General features: G+C 38.3%; 1 protein-coding gene across 2 annotated transcripts in view; it reads left to right on the plus strand.

Annotated features, from left to right (window-relative positions):
- The first annotated feature begins 5,574 nt into the window (after positions 1 to 5,574).
- LOC149042147 (uncharacterized) overlaps positions 5,575 to 14,888 on the plus strand; it is a 40,352-nt gene continuing 31,038 nt past the window's right edge. The window contains exons 1-4 of one of the 2 annotated variants that reach the window (XM_089212182.1): positions 5,575 to 5,675; positions 8,656 to 8,978; positions 9,545 to 9,618; positions 10,146 to 10,238. In XM_089212182.1, coding sequence (XP_089068308.1) covers positions 8,669 to 8,978; positions 9,545 to 9,618; positions 10,146 to 10,238 — 477 coding nt within the window. In that variant the 5' untranslated portion in view covers positions 5,575 to 5,675; positions 8,656 to 8,668. Of the gene's footprint in view, positions 5,676 to 7,875; positions 7,895 to 8,655; positions 8,979 to 9,544; positions 9,619 to 10,145; positions 10,239 to 14,888 lie in introns of those variants that run through there. The other variant, XM_089212183.1, reaches the window with a different exon arrangement.

Below are 14,888 nucleotides of genomic sequence, written 5' to 3' on the forward strand. Positions count from 1 at the left end.
TTTAGACGCAAATTCGCTGAATTGAAATCGTTACAACCCATTGTTTTCTTCATGAGCTTAATATCATCTGATGTGAAACTTACTGCTTAAGAAACCAGTTTTCAGCTGAATAATACATCTTGGTTTATAAGATACTCACGATAAAGCTAGTTACGAGAAAGCTTACCCTTTCGACAGGTCGAATCTGAGTCGACTTCTCATTGCGCCCAGCGGATCATTAGATTGAGTCTAACGATCATATTTAACAATTATCCACCGATGTGGAGGTGAACTGTGATGGATATTTACCTCACCGCGACTTTCACCGACACTAAAGTGAATAATTTAGTATGTAACACTCAGTTACCGATGTGGTCACTTACGGTTTGAATCGCAAAGTTTCAACTGCGTACTGTAAGTCTTCACCAGGCGATAAGGTCGACAGGTTTCGGGTCTTCTTTTAAAGCAAGATGCTCCGCTGTGATCGGCGCGTTTCGATCCTTGATATTATTGAGTTGTTCCCTCGGCGGTCCGCTAACTACGGCTCTCCGGTTGTTGTGTTTTTAGATCGTGGGCATCCACAATGCAGGAATTTCTATTCCGCTGTCCCTGTTGATGTATAACATTCTTAAAATTACCACAGTTTGTGTCTTCATGGTCAATTAAACCCTTAACTCCCAAGATCTGATTGTTAGTTCTACCCTCTAGCTGCTACTTGTTTCTTTGTAAATTAGTAACGAGAATTTAATGTTAGATCAAGAAAAAAATTTTACCTGATAAGTTTGCAGGACATAAGTTACATATTAATCACTTGTACGAGTTAAAGCGCTTAGCTACTGAAGGAAAATTCATTCAAATTTCAGTTTAAAATAGCATGTGACTTATGATCAGTCACTCAATTTTGAGACCTCTCCAAGCACTTTATTCATTTTGAAACCTTTTTGAAGTCTTAAATAAGTCCTGAAGAATCCATGACTTTTTACAACATGAAATTCTTTAGATGAGTTTTCGAACATGAGAAGGATTTTTGACTATGTCAGTTTCTAGCTGGGATTATTGTAATTACGAGTCAGAATTGATCTGCTGACATGCCACCATGGTAACAAAATTTAATAGAGGGGCTATTTCCTTCAGTAGCATCATTGCGAACATAGGGAATCTATATTTCATATTTAGTGATTCTGATCTGAAAAAAAAGTGTATTTTAGATCACAACAACAGGATTAACAGAAATTTTTCCTAAAACGATAAGAAAATAAAACAGAAGGGGAAAAAGTTTGAAGTAATAATAATAATAATAACAGTTTATTAAACTCACTTGCAGTAACTCACTGAATTAACGAGTTATAATACAATAAAAACTTACTAAGAACAACTATGTACATTTCTGTACATGTTAAGTACAAATTATACACACCACACTAGAACATGCATCACATTTGTTAAAAATACTTAAAAATACTTAAAAGTGAAAAAGTCTTCGGTGCGCTTTGTTCAACAGGTAGCGACGTTCCTGTAAAACTACTGCTGATCTGATTTGTGCCTTAGGGTGTAGGTGTAGGTATTTTTAGGCGTATTGGTAGAAGAGGATGAAGAGGCAGGTTTAAGTCCTTCATTTTAGAAGTGACGGGATTTATCAGAGACTGGTTATAGACGTTTCGAATGATAGGGACTAACTCGTGCGCAAAGTCTTTGAGCAGTTTATTTGGGATGTTGTCGGGTCCTTCGGCTTTTGCAACATTAAGCGACGACAGGGATCGAAACACTTCCTCGTTAGAGACAAAAAGTTCCTGTGGTACTAGGCTTGGGGGAGAATCACAGGTCAAAAGTGTAAAATAGTCTGTGAGACTTACAAAAAAGTCATTAATCTTATTTGCAAGTAATTTGGTATTTACGGTATCCCCAAGAAACTGATGGTACCACTCCTGCTGAATGTCTTGGCCTGTGAGTGACTCCACCACTTACTGGAATTAGTGGATTCCACTTGAGCAACTTTATCATGATAGTAGTGATTTTTAGCTTTTTTGACCTCGCCCTGGACCTTGTTCCTCCAAAATTTGTAATTCGAAGAGTCCTCTCCATGTCTGAGAAATGCAGATTGTCTTTTAAGAATCCAAAATTTCAGTTTTTTAGAGATCCAGGGACGGTCAGTTGGGTGTTTCTTAACTATTTTTCGTGGAAGGAAGGAATCAATAAGTAAGTTCCATCATCAACAGCCTGAACTTGTCTTCACAAGACTCAGTATTAAGAACCTAGTACCAGTCCTTCTCGGTCATCCATCGCCCCAGCGCACGCCATGCACTATCGCGCATATCGCGTTACTCTATTTTCTCAATGACCGGTTTGTGGTCGGATGATATCATTGGTCTGGCCAAGATGGTATAATGATCAGATGATGCGACTTTGGGCAATTGCGATACACTGAACAACTTTGGTCTATTTGTAAAAAACCAGTCCAGCGTGCCTGAGTCTCTAGTTTTGAAAGTTACAAGCTGCTTGAGATGGTTGGCTTGAGATACATCTTTTGACTTTAATCCTGTCGTGTGATGATTAAAGTCGCCGGTAATTATAACCAGGGCATTTGACTGGTCAGATAATAGCATGTCAAGATTTCTTTTCTACTATATCACACCTAACACAATTGATGTAATTTGTCTTGATAGACTATGCGGCCTCATTGATATCCAAATTGATTCGACTTCGTCTTGATTACAAGATTCTAGGAGTTTACATGGCACTTTGTGATCTAAATAAATACACACCCCTCCTCCTGTAGTAATTCGATCCTTGCGAAATAGATTGTAACCAGGGATAGAGACACAGGAATCTAGCACATCAGACGACAGCCAAGTTTCAGTAATGCAAATAGCGCTTATGGAGTTGAGCTCCGCGATTTGTTGAATCTCATTCACCTTGTTCGCTAATTCTCTCACATTTGTTGACAGGATAACAGGTATATCATAAGATTTCTGATGTTTGACCTTCCTTAAGACGCTATAATTCACCGCTCTCCCCGGTTTATCAAATTCGCGGATGGTTATACTGCTTGTTCGGGGTTGTTTACCAAGTTCGCTACAAGTTATCTTACATGGAATTGGTCTTTGACTGGCATAAGGCTTCTCTCCTCGGGAACGCCGAGCACCACGGTATCTTAGAAGCCCGTTTACCTTAAGTCTCCCGAGACAAGTCCTGAGTTCCTGGTCATGATACTTTTGAGAACGAAGAGCAAATGATTCTTGTCGGCTATAAACCCTGCAAGCCGCACATGATGTTGAAATAGGGGCTGTCCTCGTTGTTCGGTCTTTGCAGCTGTAAATTGACCAAGTTATTGGAGTCAGTCTGAGGCTTTGGAGGTCCTGGGTTGGCATGAACTTACATAAATTCTATAAGATCTTTAGGTGGAAGAAAGACGCAAATAGAGCCACGCTTCCTCCATTCTACAACTGGTCTTTTCGGCCGGGGCGTTCGATAGGTTTTTGTTCAACCAAGTTTGTCCAGCACAGTCAGCAGGGATTTTCACATGAAATAAATGGCTATTTGTCGAGTTTAAATCCTTATCTCTCGATTTAACGCATACCTAAGGCAAAAATATCCATGAAACTAATAGAAAGTAGAATAAAATTATAGAACTATAAATCTTGGCGGCCATGTTGGCACGCATACATAATTAGTCTGAAGTATGCCGGATAACCATAGAAAATAAATCATTGCGTTGAACTTCTTATATTAACTTTAGCCCGAGGAAGAACTCTCGCAAGAAGTTTTCTTGAAAAATTTTTCCTGCCTGTAAAATTGAAGACATCAACAACACAAAACAAAGCTTGCTGTAGCTTTAAAATTTCTCCCAACTCAAAATATATTTCCCAATGGTCCTTACCCAAGGATCATACAAGAAACACATCGTGACATAAGTCGAGATTACATGGTGGTAAAATACAGTAGCAGTGAGGAATGGACGTTTTTCTGACGATTTAGTTACTTCCAATATGAATCTCAACGTCATTTTAGCAAAAAACGACTGCACCAACGACAAGAAAGTGACAAAAAAAAAGAAAAAAAAAGAAAAAAAAAACTTTATGATATTTCCAAACTGTCGGTTTCAAAGTGGAAAACTTGAATTTGTTGCACGATCCACATGTTGGAGGTATTTACAAGAGAAATTACAGTGGAGTGGAGGAACCTCGGCCAGGATATATAATCAATGCATGTATGAAGCTATTGTATTGTTTTGATAACGCTGAGATCGTAAAGGACCTGATTTTATCGAAATCTGCAGAAGATTCTGGTACTGAAAGCAATTAAGGGTGACACGTTGGTTTAAAATGCTAAAACGTGACCTCCTAAAATGGCTTCAAAGTGCCCCAGAATCTCTCGCTCTGACGAAGGGCTAACACTCGAAACGTCAGCTTTTTTACCCTTTACGGTGGCCAATTTACGTTTTCAACTCAGTTGTTAACACTAAATCACTTCCTATACTCTCCCACCGTCGCAGCACCACAGTTTCTTTAGAAACTTACCCCCTTTATTCATGCGCCAGAGTTAGTTTCATTCTTTTTCCGGTTGCCGTCCGCCCTTCAAAAACGTCTCTGCTTGAGATATCTAGTATTGGACATCATATACACGACATTTGTGCGCTCTGTTTGGCTAATTTTATCGTAGAGCAATTCAACTGTTATGTTTTTATGCACGAATACATTTATCGCAGACTGAGCTGGTCAGTCTTAACGGGCCGCGTCCATGTGAGTATTTTACGTTTGCACATGATTTTCGACCGTTAAGAGTCAACCATCTCCATAAACTTAAACCATTGCTTGTAAAGCTTAATAGTTTTAGGTGTTCTTTCTTTGTAATCATAGTCAACGAATGGAATAATCTACCTTATGATGTTGCGGAGGCAGAAACTCTGAACATTTTAAAAGAACAGACTCAGATGCCATTTTACTAATGTTTTTGGGGAAATTTCGTAACTATTTTATTGTGAATTCTATCGGATGTAACTTTGCGTTTTTGATTATTTTAGGAGACAAACTTGAAAGGAAAGGGGGTCGATGGATTCTGGTTGTGTCATAGTAAACACTGATTCCTCTATAAGGCTCTGTAATGTTCTTACGACCCCTCCCTTCTCTGGCAGTTAATTGACCTTAATTCACCTTTTTTGTTGTTCCTATTTGAAGATTTATTCATGTTTCTTCCTGGCGTTTGAGGTTTTGAAGGCTGACGTTCGATGAACCGTTCAGTGGTAAACGGGGTGTTTACGTTACGTACTTTCCGTCCGGAAAATAACGTTGTAGTTTGCTTTCTTACGGAAGCGATACGCCTTCCCCAAAGATGTGCATATACCATGCACCAAGGAATAGAAAAAGGAACCTTATTATAAAGGACTGGATACCTTCGAGTGACGTTTTTACTTCGAACCTAGATGTGAAATTATTTTCAACCACATACAGAGAGAATTAACAGAATATTTTCCACTGGCCAATTTAAACATGGAATTTCAAAGTGATATTTGATAATACGAAAGGATGTTCGATTTCTAGAGAAGGTGCGCATGCCTCATTGTTCGACCCCAACCTTCTCTTTTCCAAGGCACGGCCTTCCATAAGGTCTCGTGACATGAGCGAACCTAATTTTATGGTCATCGCTCTCAATCAGATCATCGCTGTACGTGGTGAAGCTGGTGAACATAGCAAAGCGTGGTGAGTACATAACATTTTTCTTTAGATGAGAACATTTACATTGAGTTATTATTTGGACCAAAGGTTCAGTTACGTAGTAACAACATTTCATCTGACTCTATGAGATGTGGTGAAAATAAAGCCGAAACTTTGTCCGTGTAGATATTTAGCAACTGAAAAAGAAATGAAGTGAACAACATCCAAAATGGAGAAGGCAGCCGCTTATAAATTCGTGGATAGGAGCGCGGGCTGGGTCTGTAACTAAGACTGAGTGCCTAATATCTGCAGACGGATATTTTCCCAGGGTGTGTTAAGATTTAGCAAGGAGAATCTTCAACTTGTTTATGCGCTAGAGACATATTTCAGACACGTTACTAAGGTTTGGGATTGCAGAAAAACGCTTTTATTCCAAATTGAGACTTATAGAAGCAATGGATCAGCATTTCAAGCTTTTCGGTACCTTTCTTTTTTCAATCCTGCGCCTTACTGGATTTTGAACAACAGCTTCGGGCATCTGAGATTTCAAGGTCGATAAAGGGGAGGAAAATGAAACAACTGGGTGCGTTTCAGTCTCATGTCCACTATCGATGATAACACATGCAATATTAAACAGAAAAACAATTCCTCGATTGTTCAGTTTATGTTTAGTTGTAAACTGGCTTTTCAATTCGGGGAATCTCACCATGCACAGTCGGATAAAAACTTTTTTTTGTTAATGGTAAGAAAAATGAAAAGGAAATGTTACACGCCTTAGTCGTGCAAAGCACATGTTTGCATGAGAATGGCGAATATGAAGGAAAAGGTACCCTTTTCAGAGGGACTGGCTACACGAGTATAGACTACAAAAACTTTATTAGAAATTAATGATACTATCTCTTTAAGATCAGTGATGAATGCACGAGCGAAGAAAAGAAAGAGAGGGGGGTAGTAAGAGGCTGAAAAAAATTTCGATGTAACGACTGCTTCGATCAAATGATCACTGAAACACGTCGGAAACGTGATTGTGAGTTTCATCTTTCGAATTTTAATCGTATTTTACTCCCTTGTCATGAACAGCCCAAGACAGAAACGGAAAGTTTTATGTGGAAACATATGTGGCTCTCGTCCCTTTGCTAAAAACATCCTGTGCTACTAAAACATTTCAAAATAATAAGGAAATTCAAAACCCTGTTTTTTATCCATTACTAGATTAGCATAGTGATGGCAGACAATACGGTGTCACAAATTCCATATTCAAAGGAGAGAGATGCCCGACTCCCTTTCAGTGCCAATGAAATTAGTGACGGTTTTTCGAGAGACATCTTGACCCGCTGAGTAGCCAATAGGGAGATAAATATCTTAGGAAAGAATATTTATTTTATGAAGTGTTCGTCATCCACAGTTATAGAGCAGCCTTTGGTACACTCATTGAAAGGCATGCATAAGATTGAACAGGAAGACAATTGCTCAAATGTTTCACCATCCTGTCCAACTCGGGGAGTCTTTCCATCCCCCCGTATCCTTCATAGAATAGAAGATATACCCATTATTCTTCTGAGAAAATGAGAGAAAAGGATTTGGTGTATAAGTCGTCCAAAGCACATTTTTTTGCGCGAGAGGGGCTCATTTGAAACAAATGAAGTCGCTTTTCAGAGAGAATTGCTACATCAGATAAGACTGTAAAAGCTTTGTTTCAAATTGATGATACTTTCACTTTAAGAGCTTCTCCACAATTACCCATAGCAGTATGTGACTATTAATGATGGCTTTGAGGGCGAAGTAAAGAAAGAGGAGAGTGTTCATTAGAAGACTGAAACAATACCAATTACGATATAAACGGCTGCTTTGACTGAGTTCTCACTGAAAAACGTTGTTAAAGCTTTGCGAGTTTCAAATTTTGAATTTAATTGCGTTTTTACCTTCGTCATGAACAGTCTTAGATAGAAACCGAAATTTTTATGTAAAACATCCTGTGTTGTGTCAAATATATATTCATCAAATTTGAAACTCCGGATATTGTATTTCTGGTGTTCTGGTGTTCTGGTGTTCTGACTGGTTCCCTCGACTCCAATCATCAGCTCATTCACCGTGTCACCCTCTATGGAAAATGATTCAACCTGGTGTTGCCAAGCTGAATTTACTTTTAGCTGAAAGAAACCATTTCTCCCGTGCATTGGAAAACAAATACTGGTCAATGTTATCTCGGTGACAAAAGTAAAAGCCACAGAATACAATCTTGTATAATGTTACACCATTGAATAGTACGTATCTTCAAAGTTTCATATGAAAATTGTGCACTTATGGTCTAGAAAAAATATAACGCCGCCACAATAGAAATAAAAGCCGGTTACCTTCAAGCTTTCAGGATGACTGCAAAGTTTGCACTGAGATTTCTTCGCACTACCAGGACCTTTTGTTACAAGGCTCACCTTTTAAATCTGTTCGAGTAGCCATAATATTGGTTTCTTCCATTCGATACCGGACAGTTAAATATTTTTAAATGAGCACAACGCTTCAGGATACTTGCGGTTTAATACATCTAGCAGAATACCTGTCTTAGTAATTTTGTAACTCGTAACTCGTATACTCAGGGCAACGAAAGTTGTCTCCGATCACTTACTTTGTTTGGTTCTAGTTTAACTAAACCCTTGAAAGAATTGCATACAACTTTTTTGCAGGCGTTACTCGCACTTTCCCAAATTTCCCACTTGATTATACGATGTTAGCACCTACAATTTTCTCTTTCCTCGATGAAAAACAGTAAAACATTTGAACTAACCTCTTCCTCAGACTAGGTCTCCAATTCTGCTTTCATCAAATTTATTATTTTAGAATCACTTTAAGTAAAAACCCAGGTGTTATTACAGAGACAAAGAAGACGAAAAAAACAAGAAATGCTATGGTATGAAAAACCAAAGTTGTAAATGAGTGTAGAAACAAACTAAACCGTTATAATTGATAAATTTGAGTTACAGGTCAAATGAGTTCTTTAAAAATACACTCTCCTTAAAACACTTCACAGACAGATATCCAAAATGCACAGGAGGATAGCACGAGTCTTGGCAAATCTAGGCTGTAAAGAAGATCAGGTGGCTCCCGATAAGCCCATGCTTCTACAATCAGTTGATGAAAATGCTGACGAGCAGAATGACACCGAAACGGAAGATGACCCAAGGATCTTTCAAGAAGATCTAGAACGCATAAAACCAAGCAAGCAACGGTCCAACCATCGTCTATTGTGGCTGGCCATCGTCACGTGTTTAATTTTGATGGTTTCCCTTCTCGTGGGTCTGCTGATAATGTCCGAGAAAATTAATCGCAGGTGTGGATGCTCTGAACAAAATGGTTAGGTTTTATTCAATTTTTTTTCTCCTTATTTTATTGAAATTTCTTTATATTTTGATTTAAGGCCCAGTTACGAAGCTTAAATTATATGAGTGTGTGTTTTGTTTACTTTAATCCTTTCACTCCCAAGATTTTAGCAGTGATTCTCCTTACTGTCTGCCAGATAGTTCTTGTGAAGTTAGTTTGAAGAATTTGGTATTTGATCAACTAATACTCCTCTAACTATTTTTTATCTGTTATTCTCATCACTTTTCTGTTTGATATTGTATTGATATTGTATTGATATTGTATTGATATTGTATTGATATTGCATTGATATTGCATTGATATTGTATTGATATTGTATTGATATTGTATTGATATTGTATTGATATTGTATTGATATTGTATTGATATTGTATTGATATTGTATTGATATTGTATTGATATTGTATTGATATTGTATTGAGATTGTATTGATATTGTATTGAGATTGTATTGATATTGTAAGGAGAAATTCTGTCTTGGTCACCAATGGGAGTTGCAGGGTTTACCTTGTCTCCTGCGACAGACTGTTTCTATTTCAGGGGTCCAACACCATAAAAATCCACCGACTGGGAAGGATTTCCTAAGGGAGAATGAGACAAGTATTTCTGATTCGGTAAGGGATCTAAGAGAGAATAACCAATAGGAAACAGCTCTCTAATATTCTGAAGTAATTAAAAAACCGAGGGGGCGCAGTCAGGTTAACAGCTAACCCAAGTGCTTATCTGCAACAAGAAATACAATAACTGTTCAGGTAAATGTGGGACATTTGGATATTTTTATTGAATTTCAAGATTAATGCCTCCAATTGTCCTTGAATCAGACATTGAAGTTTATATCGAATTAACGAAATGATGACTTCACTGAGGTAAAAGCACTATAACAAGGGTAACCGTATCTGTAAGCCTCTGCTTTCTTTGCTCAGAAATGTGTTCGACTTCTTTGAAACGTGTGTCCATCTTGTAACTAATGTCGGTTACTTTTTCCGATTACATTTTTAACCAACCATCTCCCATGTTAGGGTAATTTAGTATTATCACCTGAGTTGATAATATTATATTACCCTGTTATTCTCTTCTACCGGCGCAGCACCACAGTTTCTTAAGAAACTTACCCGCTTTATTCATTTATCCACCATGATAGCTTGAATATCTCAGCTCTACTATGGTCAAGGTGGAGGCTGCAGTGCATGAATCAAAGAATGACATCGCCAAATTGAACAGAATGACAACAACGGTAAAGATTTTGCTGTTTCTTAGTTAAGGATTCTAAAAAATGTCATTTAGTAACTTCTCACTACCATCATGGAGTAAGTAGCCAGTAGCTAGTCAGATTACAACATTTGTAGCAGTACCCTAAGAACGAGTGTGGAATTATTCTAAAATCAATTATGAGAAATAGGGCCGGAAACTGTTAAAATGTCTAAGCTTCTTCCTGAAGAAAAACTGGAAATGCCGAAAGAAGTTATGTGTTGTATCTTTATCTTCACTTTAGGTTGAAAACCTCAACTCTGCTATGAACGAGGTGAAGGCTGCACTGGATGGAACAAAGAGGGACCTTGCTAATCTTAAAGAAACTGTTACAACGGTAAAGACCTCACTTATTATCAACATTTTTTTTTCTGAAGACATTTTTCTATTCATTCGTTTAGTTCCACCTGCCATATTTATCATTGGTCCCTTTTCCAAGTTGAAGAAATTTCCTTACAACCAACAACGGAAATCTTTGGTAACATTTACTTAATACCGATTTTACTTCTTCAGTTTTATTTTCAAATCTCTTTTGTTTATGGTGCTATGTAAGAAAGAAAACAGCATTCAAGCGTCCTTTGTTTAGGATTCATAGGAGCGAGTATATTTCTGGAGGGTAGAGCAAGCTATATCTAATAAAACCGGCAAAACAAACAAGCAATGACCCCTCAGAACTTCTCGGCACTTTGATTAAGGTAATAGTTTATGCAATTGTTGCCGTGTGTAAAGGTGCTCTTTTCTGATTACTTCTCTTGCTGTCTTAATCAGGTGAAGTGCGCGTCAGATAGAACCAGTAATGAACTCGCGGTACTGAACTGTACCATGACAAAGGTAAAATCGTCAAATTGCGGTAAGAACATCCGTGCCACACCTGACTGCCTCTCGGATGCCCTTTTTTTCTTTATTTAACCACATTTAGACGTCAACCGTGATCTGCTACTAAACAGTTGCACGGTAACATGGAATCTATTTGACAAACGTTATCAAAGACATTATCGGACTGGCGATAAGATGAAGTAATTTATTGTCGACTTATCCAAGTTTCTTGATAATGGAAAGAAAAATAATAACATTCCTCAACGACTATTTCTCTCAATGATTTCGATTTCTTGTTGTGTTTTTTTCGGCTTGCTTATCCGACCCCTTCCGAGGACGTAGAACTATAGTGCACAATGAGACCTATATATTCGGATCTTCTGGTTCATCGAGTTGTGCAATCTTAGGGGGCCATGCAATGCGATCGTTTGAATCAGAGAGTAACAGCAAAATCTTTAAAAGTATCTAAGGAAAAAAAATGCGAGAAATCAACCGGTATCGTTACATATAGATAACAAATAACAGTTACTGTAATGATCTTGTTGGTATCCTTATTTTTAAAATTTTCTTACACATAGCTTAACAAAGCCAATCAAAGTAACTTACGCATGTCGTGCCAGAACGAGACCTGGAACGCAGGGCATGATGAGTGCAAACACGAATCACGTTCTGCAACCAATTTCAGTGGAAAATCTTCTAAGGAAACACGTAAGTATGGTCTTTGTGGTAGAGCTTCAATGATGTACGGAGGTGCCCATGAAGCACCATGTCTATAATCAAGTTCATTTGTCTACTTCCGATGAAGAAAGAGGGTTCTTCGTCAGGTGATGAGGTCATTGATAGAGAAAGATCAAAATTTCCTTTGCTTTCTTCTGATTTCTTTTTTTCAACCTTAAAGCCCTAGCCGCAAAAAGTTGCAAGGAACTGTACAACAGAAATGGGTAAGTTTATTTCCTTTCGCAAACTTGAAATCCATTTTACAATGATCTAAAAACCCTGCAGCTGCTGAGTAGAGAATGTGTTTTTGCTCCTATCCAAAGCTGCCTTCAGCGCGATTTTCGTTGTGAGGTATTAAGACTCCAAATCAAACCTTCGAACCTACCTCTTCTTTTAGGAATTTTTTAATTACACTCTTTTCATGTCATTTTCTACAAATTCAGATCTGACGGTAACAAGGAATACACGTTGAAGCTTGGTAAAAGGATCCATCCTGTTTACTGTCACATGACAGCTCTTAATGGATGTGGGGGTGGTGGTTGGACTCTGGTCATGAAGATGGATTGTTCAAAGGTAAACATGGAACAGGGCATAGGTTAAAATATAGAGTGGACTATTTTTTGGATAATTTTTTTGGACCATTTTTTTTTTGGACCATTTTAAAGGGGAGGGGAAGCACACCGTTAGTGCTGAGGGAGGGGTGGGAGGTAGAGTGTTATTACTCATGGAGGAGTGGGAGGTTTCACTCGATCGTACAAACTATTCTAATTGGTTTTTCGACTGATTTTTTGTATGTCAAAATTTTAGCGCTGGGCCAGTAACCAGTAGTGTTTACTATTACAACTACCTCCCACCCCTTCTTGCGTAGTAATAGTCCGTCTCTCATCAATTCCCCGAGTACTAACACTCTGCCTCCCACCTCTCCCTTAGTACTGATAGACTGCATCCCACCCCTCCCTGAGAACTAATGGTGTGCTTCCCTCCCTCCACCTATAAAATGGTTCAAAAGATGGTCCAAAAAATGGTCCCAAAAAAACGGACCAAAAAATTGTCCAGTCCATATTTTACCCTATGCCCGTGGAACAGTGTTTATAAAAATGCACACACGCACTAATCGTAAGCAATTTAATAGTTCTTAAAATAATTATTTTTCTGGCGCCGTTATTTGAAACTGGAAAATCTAAATCTATCATGATTGCAAAATAGTCCTGGAAAATATTTTTTGTATCAATTGAGCTTACGCGTCCTGTTCAGAAATAGATAAAATTAGAGAAAAAAGATGATTGTATTTTAAAAGTTATCGATTACATGGCGCGAGTGAAACAAAAATATGCCCCTTCAAAGAAAATTAGAGAAGCTCGAATTATAGTGAGTGGGAAGGCACTATATCAACTGAAATTAGAGGGGGAAAATTGATTACTGGTTTTCTTTTTCCATTCATGCAGTGCAAATATTTCTCGTCCTCAAATTTCACTTAAATAAAGATGTCACGCGGGGAAAAAAATCATTTTGATGATTTGATTTTGTTTATTAGAACACCTTTCATTATAATCAATTAATTTGGAGCAACAAGCTGAAATACAACCCTTTTTCTGGGATGACTGGGTTTGACAGACAAGAGACCATGTTTACTGGGAAACTGAGTTCACCAGGATCTGTCTCGGTATGAAGAACGGCAAAGAAACCAACTTCATCGCCATCAATATAACGGCTTCCTCCCTGTTCTCTCTGATCGCTGATGGGAAATACCACCCAACCTCTTTGGGCCGAGACAAATGGAAGTCGCTACTCCGCTCAAACGCCACACTACAATCAAACTGCACCCGGGAAGGATTCAACGCATTTTGTGCGGGTGGTGCCTTTAAATCCAGGGCTAGAATCGGTATCATTGCTAGCCAAGAAAATCATTGTCACAGCTGTGATTCCAGCATCGGTTTTGGCACAGGAGGTCATCGTGGTCACTCGAACGCCTGTGGAATCGTGGCACTGGGTAAATCGGCAGAAGATGATGGGCACAAAAACATCAAGACCATGGGATTCATTCTCGTTCAATAATGTAGTAGTAATAGCCCCTAGCTGGTTTTTTTTTTTTTAAGTAAACTCTCGGGTATTTTTTCTTAGACAAAATGTGTTCTTAGAAACGAACAGTTTATGAAAAGCAAGGCTCAATTTAAGGTGGTAGAGGATAGTGTCCGCAGACAACTACCCAAGCATGTTTTTCTTTTTTTTATCTTCAACAGCTTCGCTGCACGTACTTAGACAAATTAAATTGCATGCACGTGATAAAATTTGATGAATCATAAAATGTGATAACTTAAGAAATTTTCAATTGTCGTTGAGTCCTAATTTTGTATAACGCCATGTAGAAAATTGAGTCGGCGGTACTCGGAGTAATTTACCAAAGTAAACCAAGAGCATTTGAAATTTGACTGGGTGTAATTTTTCGAGGTTATCATGGACTACGAGCAGTACCGCCTTTTTGGTTAAGTCCTTTACGTGAATAGAAGAACATCAGTGAAAAAAAAAATCGTTGTTTGTCTGCCTGGCAGAACTCTGGAACTGAGGCCTGAGGCGCTCAAAAAGTAGAAAAGAAAAGTCATTGAAAGATATCCTGGTTAGAGATAAACTTTGCAGGGAGAATATTTTAAATCGCTTTCAAATGGCATGAGTCGTGCAAGCCCGTCAACACTTTTAAACTACCTCTATTTTTGTGCGCCTCATCCCCACAGTTCCAAGAGTAAACTGTTATAAAGTTGTAAAGTATTGTAGTAAAAAAACAATGTGGTTTAAAATGCAGAGGGGTCGGAATAAACAGCTCTTGTCAATGCCAAAATTATGAAGAAAGGAGGACTTGGTTAGAACAGTGTTTGTACACTGATCAATTGACCGGCAGAGACTGGGCGGAACATCAGTAGAGTAGATACATGTGTATCTAATGTGCACAGGAGATTATAAACTGAGAAGTTTACAATCTTTTTACGCGCGTCAAATATATTTTTGTGCAAAACCTCGCCACTTTGCTCTGCGTACCTAGTGCAATATATATACCAACCCCTCCCGAGTCTGAAAGTATAAGGGCTCGAACTTTGGTCACGTCAACTTA

This window comes from Pocillopora damicornis, chromosome 7 (assembly GCF_964200805.1).
Source record: "Pocillopora damicornis chromosome 7, jaPocDami1.2, whole genome shotgun sequence".
Taxonomy (NCBI): domain Eukaryota; kingdom Metazoa; phylum Cnidaria; class Anthozoa; order Scleractinia; family Pocilloporidae; genus Pocillopora; species Pocillopora damicornis.